Source organism: Mastigoproctus giganteus, chromosome 1 (assembly GCF_048544385.1).
Source record: "Mastigoproctus giganteus isolate SK-2022 chromosome 1, ASM4854438v1, whole genome shotgun sequence".
Classification (NCBI taxonomy): Eukaryota; Metazoa; Arthropoda; class Arachnida; order Uropygi; family Thelyphonidae; genus Mastigoproctus; species Mastigoproctus giganteus.
This window is the reverse complement of record NC_143575.1, coordinates 107,779,203-107,805,563: the sequence shown is the minus strand read 5'-3', so window position 1 is coordinate 107,805,563 and position 26,361 is coordinate 107,779,203. Positions and strand designations below refer to the sequence as shown.

The following is a 26,361-nucleotide window of genomic DNA, read 5'->3' as shown; positions in this document are numbered from 1 at the left end:
AGACTTCCCATGTTCTTTTCTCACAGTATGGTAACGAAATGAACGGTGGCTAGAAGTTTATCTAGTTAGAGTGTATGTTTATTGTCCTTCCGGGGACAGGGGCTATACAATAGTGCACTGGCGTTCCACTTGTCGCATTACCCTATTTACAGATTGTCTTGTATTCACTAAACTGAATTTATTTCGGGACTTCTAAGAATTTTGGAAACAGGACTTATAAGAACTTTGTATGCATTTTGGGACTTCTAAGAATGTTGTATGCATATCAGGACTTCTAAGAATGTTGAATGCATATCAGGACTTCTAAAAACTTTGTATGCATTTTGGGGCTTCTAAGAACTTTGTATGTAGATCACTTTATCATTTTAAAGTAAAATCAGTTAAAAACGAACCTTTTCTTCGGAAACGTGTCTACTAAAAAAAGAAAGTGTCTCTCGATTCGCGAAAAAGTAGAAATTATTTGTGAGTTAGAACGTGGTGCAAAAAATGTTGACATGTGTAAAAAGTTTTCTTTGTCCTCTTTAAGTGTATCAACGTTGTGGAAGAATAAAGGTGTTTACATATCAGCACTGGAAAAGAACATAACCGAAAAAAAAAAATTTAGAAAGTGCGAGGTTATAAACGTTGATGAAGCATTGCTTCAGTAGTTCACCACACAAAGAAGTGCTGGATTTTCAATAGACAGTTCGATCTTGAAGACTGAAGTGGAAAAATTTGCTAAACAATTTGGACGCAATGATTTTGTGTGTAACAATGGTTGGCTGGATCAATTTAAAAACCGTTTATGCAAAAATTAGTGGAGAATCTCAATCTGCAGATCCAATAATGACAAATGAACAGATTGACCGTGTTTGGGCAGAAATCAGGAAAGATTTCAATGACGAAGACATCTACAATGCTGACGAAACAGGACTTTTTTATAATTTGACACCTAACAATACATTTAAATTCAAAGGGGAAAAAAGTGTTGGTGGAAAAAAATTAGTCTCTCTTGATGGTGCTGATATGTTCAAATATGACAGGAACTGATAAAAAAAAAAAAAACTGTTTGTTATTGGAAAATCATGAAATCGTGTTTATTATTAAATAGTATTGTTTTTAATTAGAGAAATTACTTAATACTAAACACAATTTAGAGAAATAAATTGTGTTTAATTAAGTGTATGGTTTTAAAATTACAGACAAATAAATTGTTTAATATTAAGTGTATTGTAGTTTATACAAGCATATTAATACAAATAATATATGTAAAGCCTACATATATTATTTAACATATATGTTAACTTATATTATTTTTTTTCTCTCTAATATTTCTTTTGTTTTTTGAATCTATCTTTTTATCAAGTCATTGAGAATTTAAAAGAATTAAAAACTCATCACTGATGTAAAGTGTTCATTATTTAACAACCACAGGAGTTTCCCCATCTCCGCTATCACTGATATAGCAAGTAATGGTTATAACGAGGAAAGTTGGTCCCTTGATGCTCTTTATAACCAAGTTCGACTGTGTATAGCAGAAACTAAATGTTTTATACTGGGTGTGATGCCTATTGTTATAAATCATATGGTTAAATTCCTATTTTTATTTATAAGTCAGATCCAGATTTGTACAACTTAATGAAAAATCCTGTTTGCTACTACTATAGGTATACATATTTAACAACTTCGTAACAAGTACAGGTCAATGTTGAAAAAAGTTGCAAGTTAGGGTTAAATTTGAAAGTGTCTGCAATTCTTCCTAGACACGATAGGAGGGAGTATATAATGAGAGCCTTGTCAATCAATTCTGCCCTGGAGAGCATATGCAAGGCTCATGGGGTAGAATTTTTCTCAATGTGGTCTGTGCTTATTAACAGTAGAAACCACTTCCCTAGGGATGGGATACACTTCAATAGAAAGGGTGAAATAATATTTGCCTATGCTATTGAGGCAGTGTTAGGTGGATGGAAAACTGCTGGCAGCAGCATGGAAAGCAAGGTGCTAGGGATTTCAAGAACTGCTGGGAGTCATCATCATGGAACAAGTAAATATATGGGCTGTGTTAGGGCAACTAAGAGTAAGAACAGGTGCATTTATACTTGCACATACACCAATTCTAGGATTATAGTAAATAAATTTGATGAATTTTAAGTGCTGGTCAAGACATCAAAGGAAGATGTTGTTGGGATATCAGAAACGTGGTGTCACACAGATATAAAGAATGCAGAATTGGAAATTTGGGAGTACAATTGTACAGGAAGGACATAGTGGATAGTATAATTTGACTAGCAGCACCACGGGTTTCCCCCAACTCTGTGACATGTACAGAACTCTGTAAAGGCCAGATGGTGTAAGTTAGTGCGTGTTTGTGAAGTATTAGTGTAGGGTTGTGTTGTTACGTTGTTGATCCGGCCACTTAGCCCAGGGAGGCCAAAACCCCTAGTTACCTATGCTACAGGGAGGTGTGCCAGATCAGTAGTAAGACATAGACTCTGGTGGGACAAACCCTGAGATTGCCCGAGCTTCTCAGGGAGGTGCAGAAAAAAAGGGGGGAAGTGACAAGTGGAAAAAGGATGACAGTTGAGGACCCCCTGAAACTGGATGCCCATTCTGCTCAAGGGGGTTATTAAAAGAAGGGGTGGATTTTTCCACCAGATGAGAAGGGGATGGGTTCCACCTAGGGAGAAGAGGGGAGGAAAAGTTATAGGGAAAGGGATCCCTAGAGTAGTGAATGGGGAAGGCAGAAGGAGGGAATAATAGGTGGATACAGGTGGAAACATCCACCCAGAGAGAAATGGGATAGAGTGGGGAGAAGTGTACTACAGGGGGTTGGACATCTCCCCCCCCAGGAGAAGAGGAGTAAAGATCATGGGTAAAATCCATGATGTTTCCACATGGAAGCCGAGATCCCATGTCAAGATAAAAGACATCTGCAGCATTCCAGACACAAGGTTTGGTTTTTTTTTTTTTAGCATTAGCAACTAAGGCCATATTGCTCCTGGATATGTGGTGGTCATTCCCTTGACCTTTCCGCATCCTCCATATTTGGTGGTGACAGGCTCGAACCCCGGTTTAATCAAGAAGCGTGTGCTACGCACTGGTGCTCCTTCCCACCTGGCTACAGAGGCACCTCCAAACACAAGGAAAACTAACTTCCTGGTCTTGGAGATGCATGGCCAGCAGGGAAGTGAAACTCCTGATCAAGAGTTTCAGAATATATTGCTGGACCCCTGTCATCATAGATGTATACAGTAGAATGGAAGCATGCCAGTATAGTCCTAGTGACTACTATATGATTCACCTCAGGCTGAAGCAAGCAGCTGATCTCCACTACTACTCCCCCAGATAACCAGTGATACTTGCTATTTGCAGTCAGGTGGGGGGCACAGTGACCTGAAATAGATGTTTTTGATTAGACTTTTATTTATACAGGGTTCCTCTAGATCTGACTTCCCCTGTAGTCCTATGCCATTGAGGAAACAGCAGTCAGTTTGGTGCCTGAGAGTCCAGGCAGTATCCGTTGTGACAGCATCAGCATCCCACACCTAATGATTTCAGAAATTAATACCTTTAGGGTTGTGAGGTCCTTTACTTAGTCAGGGTTGCTCTGAATTCATCCCACACCACGCTGGGTGTCAGCATTGTTGGTGCACTGGGCACCATTCAGATCTACTCCATGTTGTAGCAGCATCAGCATCCTACACTAGTGCACAAACTATGGGGTGTGACCCCCAGAGGGTCGTGGAAATTTTTAAATAAAATTAGTTATTGTATATATAAAGGCTAAAAAACCTATTGTTAAAATTATTTTTTTCAATATGTAGGTGTAGAGACCTTACTAATCAAACGAAGTCTGAGATATGAATGAACCCTATTGCCATTCTTTATTTTTAGGGTGGTTTCACGTGCAATACAGGTGGCTTTCTTACTTATTGTCCTTGTGAGTAATACGCCTTAATATGCTATAGACACACAGAAAGCAGCTGACTGGTGTGACTTCTGAGTATGTATTAATACTCCTCAGTACTACTCAATTGCTAAACCATAATCCCTTTAGCTCTTAATTCATGCTTCCTACAGGAATTTCCTAAAGGTCAGAGGTGCTCTGGCCTTTAGGAAAAGTCTGCTATTTACTGCCACTGAATATTCAGTGGCAGTAAATAGCAAGTCTGTTCACGCATGCTTTATTCTGCTTCGTAATTTGGTGCTTTCACGTCGACTTGGATGTGTTTTTCATTCTTCTGCTACTTTTTATATTATCATTGTTTTTAAGAATAAAAAATATATATTTTTTTATATACCATGGACAATTGGGTAATCAGAACAAAATGGTCAAGGAGTGATGACAATAATATTGCTACAGATGCTTCAGAAGGGTAAGAAATGTATCATGTTAAAATTTGGACACTAACGTTATTTCAAGTGTAGTGCAACCACCAATTTCTAGTAGAGAGCTATCATATTCCAAATCAAAAAGAATAGAAAATATCAAGAAGAATTTTTGAAGTACTCACAGTGTTGTTGATGATGAGCAACCTCCTGTGTTTGTAATATGTTATGAAACACTGGCTAACGAAAGCATGAAACCTATTAAATGAAAAAGACACTTACATACGACGAAACATCCAGAGATAATGAAAAATACTGAATCCTTTTCAAAAGAGATGCCATTGCCATACAAGGTCTGAAATCTTTCATGAAGAAACATACTGCAGTTCCTTGTAAAGCTTTAAGAGAATAGTTGCAAGTTTCATATTTAATAGGAAAAAATTTGAAATCAGATACTATTGCTGAATCTCTTGTTCTCCCTGCTGCTATAAAAATGATTTCAATTATGCATGCAGAAAAGTACAGCAGTGATTTAAATACCATTCCTCTATCCAGAGCCACCACAGTCTCACAGCATATTACAGTTATTGCATTCAACATAAAATTCTGTTTATTAAATTGATTGAGAGAAAGTCTTATTTTTGCAATACAGTTAGATGAATTCACAGATATTTAAAACCTTGCTCAAATTATTATATATATCAGATGAGGGAGATATTTTGGAGGATTTTCTATTTTGTAAAGCTGTGGAAGAAAGAATGATGGGTGAGATTTTTGATGTTATAAATATTTTCTTTCAAACAAACAATCTAACGTGGAACAACTGCTTTGCGATTTGTACTGATGGTGCAGCTGCATTAACAGGATAAAATAAAGGTTTAAAAGGCAAAGTAAAGGAAACAGTTTTGAATCATTGCCTTATCAGTACATAGGGAAGCATTAGTAGCAAAGGAAATGCAAACTGATTGCACAAAGTTTTGAAAGATGTGATAAGCTTTATTAAAAAGTAGAAGCTTAAATAGCAGACTTTTCATGATGCTTTGCAATGAAATGGGATGAAGCACTTTTTTTATATATGAAAATGAGGTGGTTGTGCAGTAGTAAAGTGTTGCTTCATCTTTTTGACCTCAAATAAAATCAAAAATGAAATTTGGCTTGGTTCAAATTTCAAAAATCAAATTTAACTCAAAAATGAAATTTGGCTCAAATCAAAAATGGCTTGGGGAAACTTAGTTCCCTTGTTGATATATTTGAAAAACTTAATAATTTAAATTTAAATCTTCGAGGATAGGGAACAAATATATTAATACTCAATGACAAAATAGAAACTTTCAAAGGGAAGCTTAATCTTTGAAAAACTGAATTTGAGCATTATAATACTGAAATGTTCCTGTGCTTTCCTGATTTTGTTATCTATCTATCTATGTTCGACTTAATATGGCAGATCGCCGCCTTGTCGTTTCCATTTTCAAAAGTCGCCGGATGTGGGCATCTTCAGCTTTCAAATTTCTCTTTCTCGTGGCTGATAGTGTACCTTCCCTCCATGTTTTTCTAGGGTGTCCTTGACTTCTCTTCCCTTGTGGTATTCACTCATATATAATTTTAGGCCATCTCACTTCATTCATGTGCAGCAGATGTCCAAACAATCTCAACCTCCTATTTTCTATTCGTTCTATAATATCTGATTTTGTTATAATATTGACATTTTACAATTTAGGGATGTCATTGCCACCCACCTAACAATGCTAATTAAGAATTTTTCCAAATGATTTAATGTATCTCCAGAAAAAAACAGTTGTATTGGATTCGTGACCCCTTTGCTTTTGAAATTTCTTCATGTCCAAAAATTACCATTGAACAAAAGGAAGATCTTATCGACCTGTCGTCTGACAAAGCAATAAGTGCTTGTTTCAAGACTACAACTTGTGAAAATTTTTTGGCTTTCTCTTCGAGACGAGTATCCAGAATTATTGAAAATGGTGATACAAACATTGCTACTTTTCGGGTCTACTTATTTATGTGTATTTTATATTTTATATAAACAAAAAAGCGTTCCAGACTTGATCCAGAAGATGACATGAGATTTTTAATTTCAAACATTGTGCCAAAATATGAAGCATATATATTGGTTATCCAGGCTTGTCCTTCTCATTAATTGTTTTGTTTTGTAATTGTTAATTTTTTATTGTTTTGTAATCTTAATTGAAGAATAAGAATTTGATTTGATGTTTTTGCTGTATTCAATTAAATATTAAACAATTTTTTTATTCCTTTCTCAGTACTCGAATAAACTTTTCTACTACATAATTTATAAAATGCCATTTTTCTTCTCTAAAAATCTGGTCATCCCTTCAGGGTTTACATTGAGGGGTCGCATCAATTTTATATTTAATAAAGGGGGTCGCAAGCGAAATAAGTTTGCGCGCCACTGCCCTACACCATTAGGTGTCTGTAGTCAAATTAGGTAGTGTCAGATCTGGTGGTCAAATTTGTATTTTTGAACAGGAGCACTAAGTTGGGGCTCCCTGCAGAGTCTTGGACCCTTTGGGTTCCATTTGTGTTCAGTCAGCAAGTCGTGAACACTGCCTGCATATACTGAATCAGTGCTTTGTAGTAGTGCTCCTGTTTAACAAAGAGATGCTCTTGACCATTATCAGATCATGGATTTTAGAAATTAGACGACACCTGTGATCCTCATCGTCTGGGCAGTGATACATAAAGTGCTTCCACGTTTCACTTTCTCAGTTACGGATAGGATTATCTGCAGTTACAGATAGGATTATCAGTAATTCCCAGGGAGGTCAGTTTATACTTGAAGGATCCATGCCCCGTAAGGAAGAATGTTGCATAAATGCCTGGGGAAAACCACAGTGGAGCCTTTGGGCTAGTCATTTTTGCCTCTGGTAAAAATCACCTAGTTATTGCTCCTTTGGTACTTTCTTTCCACCATATTCTGTGCAGTTCCTCTGTGATACACTTTCTTTCTTGCTTGATATCTCTGTTGGTATCAAGATGTGTTCATGTCAAGGATAGTTGTGGGCGTACCTTTCTTACAAAGGTAGATCATACCACACCTACTCACTTCAAGACCCAATGGCAGGATGTCTGCCAGGACTTGTAAGGCAGGAGTACTTTCAATACAGCATGCCTGGTGGTAAGGAGTAAAATGGTTTGCTGGATTGAATCCAGTTTACTTCTGTTTCTTAGAATAGCAGCTCTTGGCACCAAATCCCTGCACCATAACATGTCACTGGGAGAAAGACTGCTTCATAAATCAATGCTAGTGTTCTCTTTTTCAGTCCCGTCTCTTCTGGTTATTCTGGCTATCGTGTGGGTATAGTTTCTGACCTTTTTTGCCAGATGCACTAAGGGTAGATAGAAAATTAGTTTAGTGTCAAAGATGATGTCCAAATATTTTAGTTCAGTCACCAGTGCAATGGTTGTACTATTTATCTCTATGCTGGGGCATCTTTGTAAGGAACCTTTCAGACTCATTGACATAGTCTTTTCACTCGAAATAGAGTTTGTGGGTGCCCAACATTGAAGCTTATCTAGGGCATAGTTTGCCTGTGATTCCAGGCAAGCCCTGCTATCTGGTTTTATGACTAGGACAACATCATCTGCATAGGCAATACTGTCTACTAGTCCTATGTCCATTGATAGAAATTCGTCAAGCACTATTGACCAGAAGAAGGGTTCAAGAACAGATCCCCGAGGACATCCTATAGTTACATATTGGAAGATTTCTCGGTATGACATAATGACTCTATTATTTAGATAGTTTTTGGCATGTCTGTACAGGTTTTGAGAGAGATCAGCATGGCAGAGGCACCCTATGATGCTCCTGCAAAATCCACGGATATGACCAGCACATACTTCTGAGTAGGATGTACACCATTTTCTAGGTACGTCACTGCAACTTCAGTGAAGACCTGGCTTTAAATCCAACTTGCCTGTCAGGTACTTGACTGTAATGGTTAGTATATCTTACTAGTAAGAGGCTCTCTAATAGTTTTCCCATGACTGGGAGGAGGGCAATGGTCTATATGATATTGATTCTGTTTGAGGGTTTTCAGGACTCTTCAGTAGGAGTTTTAGATTCACTACCTTCCAGGTATTTAGAAACTGTTCCATTCTTAAATATTTTCTCATGAGTGTCAGTATGTGATCAGGGAACTGTATGGCAAACCTTTTTCACACACCTCTTTAAGGTTGCTCTGGACATTTATTGTCTTTGGTCCTCCCCAAAGCCATTTGCAGTTCCTCCTATGTGAAAGGTGGTTCTATCAGGTCTGTGCTGTACAAAGCATTTTCAGTTAGGTTCTGCTGCTGGGATTCTGAGAGAGGCTGATTGTTAGGAATAGTGCATCTGAGATATTATTTATAGATATTTCCCAAGTTTGTGTTTGATTACCATCAGGGATAATGGTATTATACATATTACCATTATCAGGGATAATGGTAATATGTATAATATGTCTTCTGGGAGGTTTACTGGTCACGATCCTATATACCACGCCCCGAGGATCTGCATTTCTTACAATTATTATTATTATTATTATTATTAGCCATATGGTGCAAGGAAGCCCAAGGCTTATGCTGCACCAGCCAAAAAAAATTTCTGAACTTCCCTGAGAGAGAGAGAGAGAGAGAGAGAGAGAGAGAGAGAAAAATAAAAGGGAATCACCAAGGAAGAGGAGAATGATGATATCCAGCTCAGGATCCTGTGCCAAGCCCATATACACCAAATGTGAGCCCCTGGGTAGATGGATACCAAATAATTTTCTCCATGGAAGGGCTTTATAAGCCTCCCCGAGGGTATCAACTTCTGCCCAGGGCCAGGAAGCACAGGCATGCTGAGAGATTTTTCAGGCCCTGGACCCTTTTCCTCAAGTCCTACAATTCCTGGCACCACCACCAAGGCACATTGTTCCTTTTAAGTATTCTCTTTTTCATCAATGTATTACATGCGTTTAGAGTGGCTCTTGTTATATTTTTAACATGCTGATCTGGGGTTAAGTGGTTCAGACTATCTGAGGTCACATCCTGATAGTTACCTCTAAGCCTTTTGCACCATAAAAACCAAAAATCATCATTATCAGTTCTAAAGCCTCAGCAAACAGATCCCATTTGTCCTTTTTTGTGGCATATCTATGACTATGTCAACTATAGGGCTACCTATGACACATCAATCTATGGCTATGTCAATCATAGGCTGTTGCCTTTTCCCTGATGCATCAAGTGGATACCACTTGATGCATCATGAGAAAAGATGATAGCCCTGCTGTGGTCAGAGGTGGTCCATGCCTTGTTTAACTGCCCATTTAGTAAACTTGTATGCAACTGAACATGTGGCCAATGTAATATCAATAGTGCTTCCCCAATAGTTGAACTATAGGTGAGTAAATTGTTAGGCTGATTCAGCACAAGGAATGGTGAGGTTACTATATAATCCTCCAAGATTTGAACATTGTGATTACCAGATTTATCGTCAATATGGCTGTGCCACATAGGCAACCTGAAATTGAAGTCAGAGTCCACTACTATTTTACCACTTGGTAGAAGAGTAGTGGCAGACTGTAGGTACTGGACATAGGGCTCCATGACCTGGCTGGCTTGCAATAAAATAGAAATAACATGTACAGAAAGAAAAGACAAGATAGGAAAAGAGGAGGGGTTTTGCTGTTAGTTAGGAAACATAAAATATAAGACAGTGCATCCAATTGACATGGATGGCCAGTGCAATGTTGAGTCAGTTTTGTGTGATATAAGCACTGGGAAAACAAAAATGAGAGTAGGAGTGTGTTAGAAGACTGATGAGTACAACAAATAACTGTACAGAGAAATTGAGTGGGCCAGCAAATCAGAATGGGAGAATTTAACTTTCCAGATATTGACTAGAACTTGTGGATTGGTCACTCACACACTAGCAAGATGACTTTTGTGGATTTATTGGATGATTGTTTTCTACAGCAGCATCTTCGAGAAGCAGCCAGAGGGAGTAATACTCTTGATCTGATTATCAGCAGTGATTATTCAGGCATCAAGAATCTGCAGATAAAGGAACCATGAGGTGGCGGTGATCACATGCACTGATGTGGGATTTACTTAAAAATGTAATTACTACCAGGGGTAAAGGAAAGGGTTTTTGTATTCATAACAGGTGACCATTGTGGTCTCAGACAGTTTTTAAACTCTATACAGTGAAACCAACTGATGATGTTATCAACAGCAAATTCTAAATGGGATGTGGGAAGCATTCCATGAATTAATCTTGGAAGCTACTAGGCTTTTTGTACCAACTAAGAATGGCACACTATGGCCACAGTAGCTGATGCGCCTAATAAATCCCTAAACCAACAACCAACGGAGAACTACTGTGCAAGGTTTAGGCCTAAGTGGATGTCAAATGAACTAATGAAGCTCATGGAAAAGAGGAAAAATGCATGGAGTGCATATAAATTATCAGGGGATACAGAAGCCTATGGTAGATATAAGCTAGTCTGTAATCAAGTCATAAACGATGTTAGACAAGCCAAGGCAGATTATGAGAAATCTTATGCAAAGGATGCAAAGAAAGCCAGCAAAGACTTCTTCACTTATGTAAACACTAGAAGGAAGAGAATGAATCAGATTGGTCCACTTGATATCGATGGTTCGACTGTTGATGATCCTGCTCAGGTAGCTGACAAACTGAATGAGTATTTTGCATCTACATTCATACACGAGGAATTCTGTAGGAAAGTGGAGGACAGAAATTTATCAAACTCTAACAGGGAGCTAAATGATTTTGTAATAACTGAAAGGAAAGTAGAGGTGAAATTGTTAAAGGTTAAACATAAGAAAGGCACCTGAATTGGATGGAATCTATCTAGTTATATTAAGGAAGGTAGCAAAGAAGTAAGCAAACACTTATCCATAATTATGAGAGCATCCTTGGATACATGGGTGCAAGAAAGTCAGAGGTCCCCATGGACTGGAGATGTGCAAATGTATCCCCATCTCTCAAAGGTGGATCAAAGAGTGACACGAGTAATTACATACCTAGTAATTTAACTTTTGTTCTGGGGAAGATAATGGAGATACTGGTTAAAGAAGCAATGCAGGACCATCTAGACAAAACTGCAGTTATATTTCAGACAGAGCATGGGTTTGTTAAGGGAAAATCTTGTCTGACCAATTTGATTGGATACTATGATGTGGTCACAAAGGAACTGGATGCAAAAGAGTAATTTTTATATATTTTTATTTCAGGAAAGCTTTTGATACTGTTGCACATAAAAGACTGCTGTATAAATTGGAGCAGTATGGCATTAAGGACAAGTTTCTATAATGGATAAAAGGATGGTTGAGTGGAAGACAGAGAGTGGTAAACAATGGACACTGCTCTTGCTCTTCGTAGACTAATGTTATTAATGGAGACCCCCCTCCCGTGGTTCGGTGTTGAGTCCATTGTTTTCAATATATTGACAATTTCATGAATGGCCGGCTATCCAGGGGAAAACGTGTGTGGTCCACTAGTCATACTTGCACCCCTCTATCTTTTGATGTCCAGGAATGGTGTGAGCATGTGCTCCGTATTAAGCGAGATCACCGTGAGTCCGAAGCATATCCTTGGAACGAAGCGTTTAACATTTCTTCACCTACTAGTAATACAGAAATTTCCGAAGAACAACTAATAAAAATAATAAATTCTCTACCTGACAAGTCCACCATAGGAATTGACGCAATACCTCTTTTTAGTCTAAAAATTGCTTCTTATTTCATCAGCAAAGAGCTCACTCAACTCTACAAAGTTCTCAAATTTGCACAGATACCTTCAAGCTGGTTATCATACAGAGTCGTGGCAGTTCCGAAAAAGCCTCGTGCGAAAAGACCGGCTGACTTCAGGCCAATATCAATTGCCTCTCCCTTCCTGAAATGCCTCGAGAAGTGCATCTATAATGATGTAGCACTCGCAATCTTTGCGCACAGGCCAGAACATACCCATTATGCCATGCTTAATAGATCTACCGTAACCTGCCTACAGTCATTATCACAGAAAATACTTCAGGCCTGGAATGACAACGAAGATCTTCACACCATTTTTCTGGACATGAAAGCTGCTTTCGACTCAGTCCAGATAACACCCCTTCTTGCCTTACTTGAAAGATTCTACGGGATATCCGGAAATATGCTCGAGATCCTCAATAATCTGCTATCTAAGAGAATGCTTCACTTCAAAGGTGATGGCATTACAGTCACTAAAAGCGTCGAAGTCGGGATCCCACAAGGTGGTTGTCTCTCAGCCTTGTTATTTGCAGCAATATTCGTTCCACTAATGGATCAAATTCCAGCCTTCCTATCGTATGCTGATGATATTGTTTGCTACTTGCCATGCAAACGCCATGTTGGTGATGCACAAGAAAGACAAACCGCCTCTGAATCTGTAAACAGCTACCTAAATACATTCTATAAGTATGCTAAATTTTTTGGCCTGTCAGTCAATCCAGAGAAGTCAAACTATCTCATCTTTACGCCAAGTCGAATGACTTCTACTGATACTGCATCTTCTCTACTTCCGGAATTGGCAGGAAAGGTCCTGACTCCCACAGACAGCGTCAAATTCCTAGGAGTAATCCTTGATGCCAACCTCACATATAAAAAACAAATCCAAGCGCAGTATTCCAAAGCCCTAAGAGCTTTCTGGGGAATGAAAATTGATCTGTGCAAAACGCACAATAAGAAAATAATCAAGAAGTACCTTGCAACTTACTTCTGTAGTGTGCTCTCCTATGCCGTGGAAGTTTGGTCGGCGGCACCACCCACCAGCCTCAGGAAACTATGGGGCCTTGAATTCTGGGTGCTGAAGTGGGCCAACTTGTGGTCGCACCAGAACTACACAACATCTAAATCTACTCTCTGTTGCAACCTGCAATATACGCCCATAGTCCACAGAGCCCATGTGCTAAAAATAAAGTCATTCCTTCATCTGTGCTCAGCTAAGCAGGATCACATCAACATCTGGAACACGGTTGGTTGGCGTCTGCCAGGCAGACATCTCCGTAGTACTCCCTCCCTGTGCTCAAGGCTCCAGCGGTTACAGAATTTCAAAAGACACTTCCCTAATGTGACTCTGGACACTCAACTCGCTCAACATCGACATCGACCTGTGGACTATAGACAAGGCATATCGCGATGGCATCTTGGCCCATCTTGCTGTTTGTAAAGGACATTTGTGTAAGTGCTGATCTTAGCTAGCCGATGTCATTTCATGTTCTGCTCAACCTGTAGTCCGTTTTCGCTGTAATTACTACTTCATTCATTTTACATTCTGTTTATCATCTTTGCTTTGATCTATTAATTATTATATAGTTATTATTATTATATATACATATATATATATATATATATATATATTTTTTTTTTATATAAAACAAAATCACTTGTATAAACAACAAATTGTAAGATTCCTCTGGATTTCTGTGTACGGAATCATTATTGTATAAAATTTATGTTAATAAAGAATCTTATTATTATTATTATATTGATGAAGGTATATCAGGCTTAATGTCCAAGTTTGCAGATGACATACAGAGATTGGCAGAGTTGTTAATGACAGTACACTACTGCAACAGGTTCTAGGAAAGTTGGACTGAGAAGTGACAACTGAAGTTTAACATTGACAAATGCAGAGTACTGCATATGGGTAGCAGTAACCTCAGATTAACATACCAACTGTGCAGTACTACACTCAGGATAGTGGAGAATGAAAAGGACCTGGGGTAATTGTGCAGTCAGATATGAAGTTTTCTAAGTAGTGAAGACAGGCTGCCAGAGCAGCGCATGGGGTCTTGTTAATGATATACAGGAATTTTGCTGGCTGGGATAAGTAGGTGATTATACATTTGTATAAGGCAATGGTCATGCCACCATTTGAGCACTGAATACAGGTCTGAAGGCCTCATTTTAGGAAGGATGTAGAGGAGCTGGAATGAGTACAGAGACAGGCAATGAAATTGGTGAGGGGAACAAAGAGGTGCTCTTACCAAGAAAGTCATAAGTCATTTTGCCCAGATTACATACTTGACGGGGCATAAATTCAAATTGAGGAAATATAGACCAGATGTGCAGAAATTTTCCTTTAGCCAGCAAGTGGGTGATTGCTGGAACACACTTCCATCTGTCGCAGTGGAAGTTAACAGCTTAAATAAATTCAAAGAAGAACTGGACAAACTTTTGGAGCGAATGGTTAGGAGAAATGGGAATTTTTTTTTTTTTTTTTTGCTGATGCTGTTTAAGCTTGCTTTCTTGCACCATATGCCAGTAATAATGCTAATGCTAACTTCTGGTGCAGATTAAGATATTTATTTGACTTGTCTAAGCTATTTCTAAAAATTCAGCAAATACTGTTCCCTAAATTTTGTTTTAAGTTTTGGTCATTTAGCTTGGGTTGTAATTTTTTTTTTTTTTCATAACGACTTACCATTAAGTGTTAATTATGTTTGATTAACAATTTGTTTGATTTTGCATAACAGCTTTTCCATAAATTGTTAATCATGTTTATTAGAACTAACTTATAGAATAGATAATTAAGCAGAAATATATTAAATAAAATATGTTTCATTTTGATGCTATTATTATTATTAGGCATATGATGCAAGAAAGCCTGAGTCTTATGTTGCACCAGCCAAAAAAAAATTCCCTAGTTACCCTGAGAGAGAGAGAGAGAGAGAGAGAGAGAGTGTATGTGTGTCAGAAGTAGAAAGGAATCACTAAGAAAGAGAAGAATGATGATATCCAGCTCAGGACCCTGGGTGTGCCAAGCCCATACTCACCAGATGTGAGCTTCTGGGGTTATGATGCCTATGGTATCACTGCAATAGAGAAATATTATTATCTAAGGTTTGCTCTGTGGGTATGGATTCATTCTTGTCATTCTGTATGACATCACTGTACCTCAACTGCATGCCAAATCTCCTAATCTCACTCAGAAAGAGTACATCAAGAAATGATGTATTTCTCATATTTTATAGTAGCATTTCTATATATTTTATTTTAAAATACTTTTAACCAATCGGAAAACCTTCAAATTTCATGGCTTACCAGTTGAAAAACCATGATAAACTTACCAAGTTTTCCGAACTTACATTAATGGATCACTTTTTTTATTTTATTCATTTTATGGAGTTTCTCAGTTTTTTAGACTTTGCACTGATCACAAAAATATATTAATATATATGACCATAATCACAATTATTGGGAAACATATTTGTGATTTGAAAATCACAAAAATAATAGGTGCTACCTGCAGTGGGACACATGAGTGCTCTGCAGTAATTAGTCAAACCCACATATATTAAAATTGCCTTCTCCAATACAGAGTAGCAACCACTGCTAGTGACTTTATGAGCTGATCTCTGCCTTTAGACATTTGTCTTAAATATTTATTAGTAAAGAAACTGTGATACCATAATACTACAAAACAGCATCAATCTGCACAGAAGAATATTTCTCAAATATTCTCCTATGCAGATTTCTGCAATGTGATTTATGAATATGATAGCTCATAGAACATAAAACTATAAGCAGAGTGTTGCATACTGAACTTTTTATCTTGTATTTGTTTTGAGTAACATAACACAAAATGTCTTTAACTTTAGGAAATACAGAATTCTTAATTTATAAGAGTTCTGGTCAAATAAGATCAAACTGTAATCTTACCTGCTGTTGCTCCAAAGACTGATGCATAACCAGCCATGAGACTATAATTAGTGCAAAAAGAACTAAATATTGTGGATAAACCACATATTGTGAGACTAGCATTGTATAACCATAATCGATTAACTCCTTTCCGGTCTGATAAATAGCCTAAGATAACACGTCCAACTGTGTTAGCAATGCCAATAACCGATAGAAGGAAACTAGCATCCTCTTCTCCAGCAATTTCCATTCCAACTGCTCTGTCCTTTGTGTAAACGTAAGGTACATTAAAACCAATGTTGGTGAAGAAATTTGAAAGACCAAACATGAGAAATATGACATCTCTCATAAGTGAGAAATCTGTCATTTGATGGAGGGCATCTTGCATTTCTTTTGAACAACGAAAGAATTCTTTTATTCCATTACTTTTCTGATTCTGAGGTTGGCAAATAGCAAGAGAATGAGGAGAGTGAAGGGCAGAGTTTGAGTGATACTCTGGAATATTCCGAATGCTGCCACTGTAAAAGATGTCTTTTCGGTATATTAGTCCTTGCGGTTGTTGAGAGGGTGTTCTAGGAGTAAATGTAAGAGATGTGGTCATTAATATAGTTCGTTTCACTTCATTCAGTAGTTTTCCTTCAGATACTGAGTGATCAACTGAATTTTGGGTTAGAATTAAGCAACCTGTTCCTGTTTCTGATTTAGAATGCAGAGGCAGAGAAACAGTCCGACAAGGTCTGCTGTTAAATTCATTATTGTTAACCACTGCTCCATTCGAAGTCACCTGTAATGAGCCTTTCCTCATTATGCCATTACACAACTTTTCCTTATCTAGATCATTATATATTTTGTCATAACTATCTGTCCTGTCTGCTAATTTGACTTCTAAAGGCCTAAACAATGCTCCAAATATACAACAATTCAAAACTAGTCCGGCAATAATAAGCATTGCACCCTTCCAACCATATGTATCAACTAACAACTCAGTAAATGGTGCTAAAGCAAATGTACCAATGCCTGAACCACATACAGCAATTCCAGTTGCAAAAGCGCGTCTCTTTTCAAAATAGCAAGAAACACACACAATCGCAGGGAGATACATTAACCCAAATCCTGCTCCTGGAATGAGAAATAAATTAGTCATTAATAGAATGAATTAACAGAATAATATATCATGAATATACATATACAGTCGATTCCGGTTATTTGGGACACATCGGGACTGTGCATTTTGGCCCGATTAAGCGGCTGCCCCAATTATCCGAAGTTTCACGTAAATAGTTAAAAATACAATTTACCCCCCCCCCCCCCTTTACAATTAGTTCACTGTACAATCAAATCACGTTACGACGAACTCAAAATAGTCAAGTACCGTTCACTATACGATGTGCAGTAAGCGCCGGTCATTGTGATCACGTTTGTGAATTGAATTTTAATTCTATTAAACAGCGATTCTAATTAGCGAAAATAGGAGGAATATTATCCATAGGATATAAAAGTAAAGATATATTAAGCACAAATTTACCCTTTATTACCTTACCAATTAAAAAAATAAATGATACGTGAAAATCGGAAGAATATACGTGATAATCGGAATAATTAATACGTACTGTAATATGTACATACTAACTAAACTAGTTGACATTTCTGTTCACTGACATTTGTTGGTGGGGACTGAAATTTAAAACAGTAAAAAGATAAGCAATCAATAACAAAGAACTCGGCACACACAAATTGCAAGTAACACAACACGCGCAAGTGAGAACGGAGTAACAAATTAGGAAGCTTTAAAACTAGGAATGAAGAGAAGATTCTGAAAATTATTTTTTTATATGATTGAAGATTCCATGGAAGTGTAAACACATTTTACCATAATAACCCACAGAATTCAGGCTGCCGGTATTATCGCAAATTCAATAAGATCGAGTTTACTGTCCATTTATGATAGACTGCACTAACAGAAAAGCCCAACAAACAGGTGACTGCTAATTGTTTTTATTGTTTTATGATTGTGACCTCCAAAAATCCGACCGAACTACGTGGTACGGTCGGAGACAATCGTAGGGTAATCTCCAGTGCTGAGGTCTCCTGCCCCGATTAAACGGCATTTTGTCCCAATTAAGCGAAGTAAACCCCGGCTATTTTCTCGATTGGTTTTTGTTTTTTAAGATTTGCCCCAAATAAACGGCTGCCCGGATTAACCGGTGGCCCAAATAACCGGAATCCACTGTATATACTTCAAGAAAATTTCATTATTATAATAATATATCATATATATATATAATTTTTAACTGCTAATTTTTTCTTTTATCATGTGATGGATAAACTTTCATGCTAATGTGGCGTTAATGCTATTGCTGGTTTAACAATTATACATTATATGCACATTAATAGTATTGTGCATAAATTTTATTTCATTTATGGTTTTTATTTAGGGTGGGAAGCATTTCAGTCACTGCTAGCACACCAATTTCCTGGCTGTCTGCTTAGCAATTGGTGTGCTAGCAGTGGTCAGTTAGCATATTATTACATGTTAAATTTAAATTGCTAAAAGAATTATTACAAGACACTAATAATAGGTTAGTGGAAATAATAATAAGGTAAAGTTAGGAGAAATTAAGGGAAAAGATTAAGGAAAAATTAGGGAACAAAATTACATTCTTTCACATAGTCATCTCTCCACAGTCTGACCTCTCTTTAACAAACTTCCATATAGTGAATTTTTCTATGTAGCGAACTTTTTTGAATTCCCCTTGGTTATTACATTAAAAATAGTTTCCATATAACGAAGAAAATTTCCAAAAAACGAACCGACTTCGAGAGACCTGGGTATTGTTCGCACCTTTGGCCTTTAGGCTATCGTTTGTTTTTTTTGGTTTTTAGGAGCATTAGCAACTAAAGCCATATTGCTCCGGGATATGCGGTGGTCATTTCCTGACCTTTCCGCATCCTCCATATTTGGTGGTGACGGGCTCGAACCCCGGTCTAATCAAGAAGCGTGTGCTACGCACTGCTGCTCCTTCCCACCTGGCTACGGAGGTGCCCGGCCTTTAGGCAATAAAGCTGATGCTGTAGAAAGCACGAATTAAGAGCTAAAAGGATTAAGAATTAATCCCCTTAGCTTTTAAGAGCTAAAGAGATTAATTCCATGAATTAAGAGCTAAAACATTTACAATTTATTGGTGTCCGCAAAATCCTGCAGGAGGAAACTGGTCAACCACGGTGCAGAATAGAAAAAGATAGAAGGTTTTGGAAGAGGCCTTTGCCTAGCAGGTCAGCAATAGCTAAAAAGAAGAAGTAACACCTACATACTACTGAATCAAGAAGTCACGCTGGTCAGCTGCAATCAATGTGTTCACAGGCATTGGCAAAGATTAAGGCATATTTCCAACGTGCACATGACTCTGGTCAACCTGTTTGCTGTAAGTATCCTATTAAAGAATTAGGAGAGAGTGATCCACGAAGAAATGAGTCATCCACGCTCTTACTAAATTTCACCTGTCTCTGTTTACATGATAGGTAAAACTGGTCCCTAAATCAGTTTTTTTTTTTTTAGCTGTTGTGCAAGTAACTTTACAGGTCTAAGAGGAAATCTTTGAGTGTAGTGTGAAAAAGTGGTAGTGCTTAATTCGGTATCCCTGCCAGTAGTGTATCAACCGAAAAACCATGTTTTGATTCTGAAACTATTTTGAGGAAACAGAATCCAGTCTGAAACATGCAAAAATATGCCTGTGTGAAGGTGTGATGAAGTAGATTTTAAGTGGATGAAGTTGATTCCAGATCAAAACGTGCCGATATCAGGGCCATTAATGAAAGAAACGGCTATGGAGTACGCATCTTTTCTGGGTCATAAAATGTTCCAACCCAATTCTTGTTGGCTGGATAGATTTAAAGAGTGTGATGACTCAAAAAATTATTTCGGATGAAAGTGGAGTTGCAATCGAAGAAGATAATACCCATTGGAAAGAAACATTTTTGAAAAAAATTATGGAGAATTATGAGCCCAAAGACATATTCATTGTTGATGAAACAGGTATTTTTTAATGTTTGCCAAACAAAACACTGACTTTTAAAGGTGATAAATGTTTAGGTGGTAAAAATAGTAGGAGAGAATTGTCTTGGCACAAATATGGCTGGTAATGAAAAACTGAAGAATTTGGTAATAGGGAAAAGTAAACAACCTCGATTTTTCAAAGGAGTAAAGTCATTAGAGTTGGACTACAACTACGAGAAAAAATCTTGGATGACAAGTGAAATTTTTGAACAGTGGATATTAAATTTCGATAGAAAGATGATGAAGGAAAACAGAAAAATTGCATTGATTGTCGACAACTGCCTCACCAACTTTCATTTGGTAATTTTGAGACTTACAAGTTTTACAAGATTTTCTTCCCCCGAATACCTCGTCTAAACTGCAGTAGCCAATGGACCAGGGCATTATCCAGAATTTGAAAATGCAGTACTGAAGGCACATCTGAAAAAAATTATACTGAGAATAGAAACCAACCAGCCAATAAATTCTGTTATAGAATCTATAGCAAAAGCATTTTAGCAAATGCTAAAATGCTAATTAACAGTGATGAGAGGAATGAACTACTACAAGACACTGAGCAATCTTGGGAAGTGTTGCAAGCGAGGTTTGATCAGTAGAGAAATTGTTCTTGACAAATTTTTAGGAGTTGATAATGATGTCATAGTAGCTGAATATCCAAGTGACACCAACATTTTGGAGCATATTTAAAGAACTGAACAATATCGACGATGAGTTGGATGAAAATGAGGGCAATATTAAACCTTCCAAACAAGAAATGTGGGCAATATTAAACCTTCTAAACAAGAAATGTGGACAGTATTTGAAATCTTGCATTGGGACCTTCAGTGGGAAGAAAATGTAACAGAAAATATATTTGAGTGTTTATGGTGCACAGTAGAATCCAATGTACAACAAAAAATAAGCAAATATTTTACGACATAATTTTATGACTTAAAAGTGTACTGATATATTGTGCACATCATGTAAATAGTCATTTCTTAATATGTATGTATAAACAAATTAATTCTTTTAAATTGTTAGAAAATTTATTCATTCCTGCTCATTTCTGTGATATTTCCCATCCTTTACTATATTTCTGAATTTACGCTATCACATTCTTCTGAATTTCATAAACACCATCAAATTGGCATCCTTTCAATCAATTGGGAAACAGAAAAATGTTTGCTGGAGCCAAGTCAGGAAAGTAAGGAGGGCGGTTGAGCACTTTAACATACTTGTGAGCCAGGAATGTCCGCACATTGATTGCTGTATGAGAAGGTGCATTGTAATGCAATAGCCAACCAGACTGTTCCAAATCTGGCTGGATGCACTTGATTCTCACCAACAAATGTTTTCATACGGCAAAGTAGTAATTTTCTGGTAATAGTCCTTCTTTCTGGAATTCTTTATGGATTATCCCTCTGTGATAGAAGAATGTGATCAGCATGGTTCTGATATGTATTTCTGGAAATTAACCTTTTTTGGTGCCAGGGTTATATATACTGAATGCACCAACTTGCATCCTCAGTAATAATGCTGTTTAGGAAACCAAGTTCACTATCAACTATTTAGCATTAGCAACGGCACATGATGCAAGAAAGCAAGCTTATATAGCATCAGCCAAAAAGGAAAAAAAAAAAATCCCTTATTTCACCTGTTCGCTCCAAATGTTTGTCAAGTTCTGCCTTGAATCTATTTAAGCTATCAACTTCTACAACGACAGATAGAAGTTTGTTCCAGCAATCAACCACCCGCTGGCTAAAGGCAAACTTCTGCACATCTATCCTACAACCGTCTTTCCTCAATTTGAATTTATGCCCTCTCAGGTGATTATTCTGAGCAAGAGGAAGAATCCTATCAGCATTGAGCATGCTCAAACCATTCGAGGCTTTATACACCTCAATCAGATCACTTCGCAGGTGCCTAGTCTCCAGACACTAATTTGCAAAACTTAAGCCTTTCTTCGTAAGAGCAAGAACCCTTTGTTCTGTTCACTAATCTTGTTGCCCTTTTCAGTACTCGTTCCAACAGCTCTACATCCTTCTTAAAATGAGGCCTCGAGACCTGTATTCAGTACTCAAGGTGTGGCCTGACAACTGCCTTATACAAAGGGATAATCACCTCTTTATCCCTGCTAGAAAAATTCCATTGACAAGACATCATGAGCTACTCTTGCAGACCATCTGCACTGCTCTGAAAACTTCATATCTTCCTGCAGGCCACCTCCGTAGCCAGGTGGGAAGGAGCAGCAGTGCATAGCACACGCTTCTTGATTAGACCGGTGTTCGAGCCCGTCACCACCAAATACGGAGGATGCGGAAAGGTCAGGGAATGACCACCGCATATTCATGGAGCAATTTGGCCTTAGTTGCTAATGCTCCTAAAAACCAAACAACAACAACAGCCTGCACAATTACCCCCAGGTCCTTTTTATTCTCTACCACTGTCAGTGTGATACCACAGAGTTGTTACATTACTCTGGGATTACTTCTTCCCATATGTAGAACTTTACATTTGTCAATGTTGAACTTCATTTGCCACTTCTCAGCCCATCTGCTCAACTTTTCTAGATCCTGTTGCAGCAGTGTACTGTCATTAACAACCCTGCCAATCTTCGTATCGTCTGCAAACTTGGACATTAAGCCTGATATACCATCATTAATATCATTTATAAATACAGAAAACAACAATGGACCCAACACTGAACCCTGAGGGACTCCACTAATAACATTAGTCCATAAAGAGCAGTGTCCATTGATTACTACTCTCTGTCTTCTCCCACTCAACCATCCCTTTATCCATAGCAGCAATTTGCCTCAAATGCCACACAGCTCCAATTTGTTCAGCAGTCTTCCATGTGCAACAGTATCAAAGGTCTTTCTAAGATCCAAATATATGATTTGAACAAAACTTTGCAAGCATCGAATCATCTGAGATTTTCCTCATCATGAAGTAGAACAGGGGTCCCCAACCAGCCGCCCTTGGCCACAGAGAAGTATTTAAATTTCAGAATAATCTGATTTCTTCTAGTGGTTTCACAGAACCTTTAGTGATAAGTTTGATGATATGTATGGGAAGTGTGAAATAAGTTATGAAACAGCCTGTGATCAAATGCAGGTGTTCCATTTCATTGTTGTCTCATATTAAAACTTATTTTTAAAACTTGCGTAGCATGATAATTTACTAATGGCAACAATCGAGTTTAAATTTGTTTAGATTTCTTTTCTTAAACTTCAAACACTCAGCAGCAGTTAATAATAAAGAATCATTAAGCAAAAAATCAAATGTAACATATTGCATTGCATTATTGTCAGTCATCATCTCAGTCTTGTTCCAGTATTCTTATTCTGTCTTGTGCTTACATTGTGCAATATAGAAAGGGATAAGGAACCTATTTCTGATAGCAAAATAAGCCCTAACTTGAATATTTTCACTGATAATTTCCTTTGGAATCATATTTTTCTGTTCTTAAGATTTTAGTGACTTATGCGAATCGATTGTGAAACATTTTTAATCCCACTACTAACTTAGTTATTGCTACAAGGTACTAAAAAATAGCTAAAAGCAATAGTAATACTTATTGCTGTAGCTTCATGTATCATTTAATAATACCTAATTAAATTTGCTCTCCTTTTTCCATATCACGAGTTATGAGCAATGCAGTATAACAAATAATTTAAATATTGAAATACACAACGGTTTTTTATTTTATTTTTTCAGGTAATCTCAATAAGGTATAACAAAGTAATCCTTAAAGAACTTGATTTGGTCACATGAAATGACAACAAGAAAGCAAAAGATAGATGAAGGCCATAAATTCAATGATAGTTGGACAAATGAAAATTTTTACTGTTTCATGCAACAAAAAGACACTTTTTCTGATATGCCATGAAACTATTAATAGTTTAAAATTGTTCAATATTAAGAATCCCGCATCATAAAGAGTATTCATCGTTTCATGGAGATGTACGATTGAGAAAGCTGGGTGCACTGAAAAAATATTTGGATAACCATCAAAGTTGTTTCAAAAAAGTTTTAAAAGATAATTTGTCAGGTGTGCGTGCTAGCTATCTTGTGGCTAAGCATATTTGTGAGAGAGGAAGGCCATTCACTGATGCTGAATTTATCAAAACTTGCATGTTAACAGTAATGTAAGAAGTATGTCCTGATATTTCACAATATATTCAGAATGTAAATTTATCTGACTATGATTACAAGGCATTTGGAGGACATGGGAAAAGAACTCTATTCTACTTTGACTGAAAAAGCAAAAGAATTTCAGTATTTTTCATTAGCTCTCAATGAGAGCCTTGATATAACAGGCACAGCTCAACTACTAATTTTCATTAGGGCTATAGATTCCAAGTTTGCGATCACAAATTTAGTGATCAGTCTTCAAAGTATGATGGATACTACAACAGCAAAAAATATATTTATGAATGTGTCTGAAAGTTTAAGGAACTTTAATCTGAGCTGGAATAAGTTAAAAAGAGTGACAACTGATGGTGCATGAAATATGGTAGGAGAAAAATTTGGGTTAATTGTGCGAATTAATGAAGAAATAGTGAAAGTTAATGGTACCATTTGTATGCAGTTTAATTGTATCATTTACCAACAGGCTTTATGCTTAAAATTTGAAGATCTATGAATGTTGTTGTTTCAAGCATTAATTTCATCAGGCATTATGGACTGATTCACAGTAAATTTAGAAATTTTCTTCTGAGATAAATGCAGAATATGAGGATGCACATCCTCATATTCTGCATTTACTACTAAGCCACCTAACTTCATTGTGTACCACAATGAAGTTAGGTGGCTTAGTAGAGGAAATGTCCTTAAACAGTATTTTTCTCTTCATCATGAAATCAACATATTTTGAACAGAAAAAGGAAGAACACAAAAGAAATTTTCTGGTTCAGAATGGATTTGGGCTTTGGCTTCCTTAACTGATATCGTGGAGCATATGAATAATTTAAATTTAAGATTACAAGGCAAAGGAAAGTTTTATCAGATATATTTACTGAAGTGAAAGCATTTGAAGGGAAACTAATATTTTGATGCAACAATTTTGTGCATTTCTCTTGCTGTAAAGAACTACAATCTAATGGAGAAACGATTTCTCAGTCTTCTCTAGAAGGATACGTAGATGCACTAAAACTTTTGCAGGAAGAATTCAAGAACAGATTCAAAGATTTCCATATGCCAGCAAAGGAAATAAGAATGTTTCAGAATACATTTGATGTATCCCCAGAGGAATCATCTGAAATCTAACAGATGGAATTAATTTACCTAAAAGCAACAGTCATTTTGAAAGACACATATAAGAAAAATGGTCCCTTGGATTTGTATTCAGGACTTCATACAGATAGGTATACCAACTTAAAGGCATTTGCAGTGGGAATATTCTCCTGCTGCAAATGCATTGCAGCGGGAGAACATAAATAAATTGCAGCCTCAAGTGTCTCATTGAACATATGTAAAAAGAAATGTAATTTTGTGGCATAGAAGAAAAATAAGTTAAAGTGTTAACAAAGAATAAGTAAAGAAATTCTTTGGGAATTAAATATGTGCTGGAGGTTTCCAGATGTGTTAGAGGAATTCTTGTCAATCGCTTAAGAGTCTTTATTGACTGGAGTTCTCGCCCAGGTTCAGGATTTGTTCACCCCGACTCAGTGTTATAAATGTATGGGGTTCAGTCATGTGGCCAGACACTGTGAAGCAGAGGAATTCTGCAGGCATTGTGCTGGACGGGGACATGTGTACAAGAAAACAGAGACATCGAAGTGTGTTAATTGCTGGCAAAGAAAGGCACCATTGGCCCATGAGGCCATTGACAAGATTTGTCCACATTATATTCATGCAGTCGATATTTTAAAAAGGAGGACTGATTTTGGCAATTAGTGGTGACCTCGTTGGGTCGGCAGTGCCGACTTTTGCCAATGGCTGAAGGCCTTAATGGTTTTGTTCCCCTCTGCTGATGCTAGCGGAGCTGCTGATCTGATTGTTCAGATGTGGGTCGGTGGCGTTGGGCCTGGTGTGGCTCTGGTTAAAAATGTCAAGATTAGTCATATTGAATGTATCAAAATTGTAAAGAGGAGGATTGTTCCTCTAAGTCTTTTTTCTTTTTTTATGTGAACCCCAAACACGAGAGGTATTAGAACCTATAGTACTTGGTACCGTGCTTGGGTTTGGGATTAAGAAGACGAAAGAAGATATTTGTTGACATTGGACTTGAACTTCTGTAGATTGTAATTTTCAGGAAATACGTGTGAACGAAGGTTGTTCCAGAAAACGGCAGTTGAATGAATAAATGAGGAAGATGAAAAGTTGGTTCTGTG

General features: G+C 37.3%; 1 protein-coding gene across 5 annotated transcripts in view; it reads right to left on the bottom strand.

The window, feature by feature from the left end:
- Nucleotides 1-26,361, bottom strand: part of LOC150091085 (monocarboxylate transporter 12-like) — a 183,417-nt gene that overhangs the window by 24,993 nt on the left and 132,063 nt on the right. For all 5 annotated transcript variants that reach the window (XM_090374147.1, XM_090374129.1, XM_090374165.1 and 2 more), the window contains one exon: nucleotides 16,012-17,109. In XM_090374147.1, coding sequence (XP_090230273.1) covers nucleotides 16,012-17,109 — 1,098 coding nt within the window. The remainder of the gene's footprint in view (nucleotides 1-16,011; nucleotides 17,110-26,361) is intronic.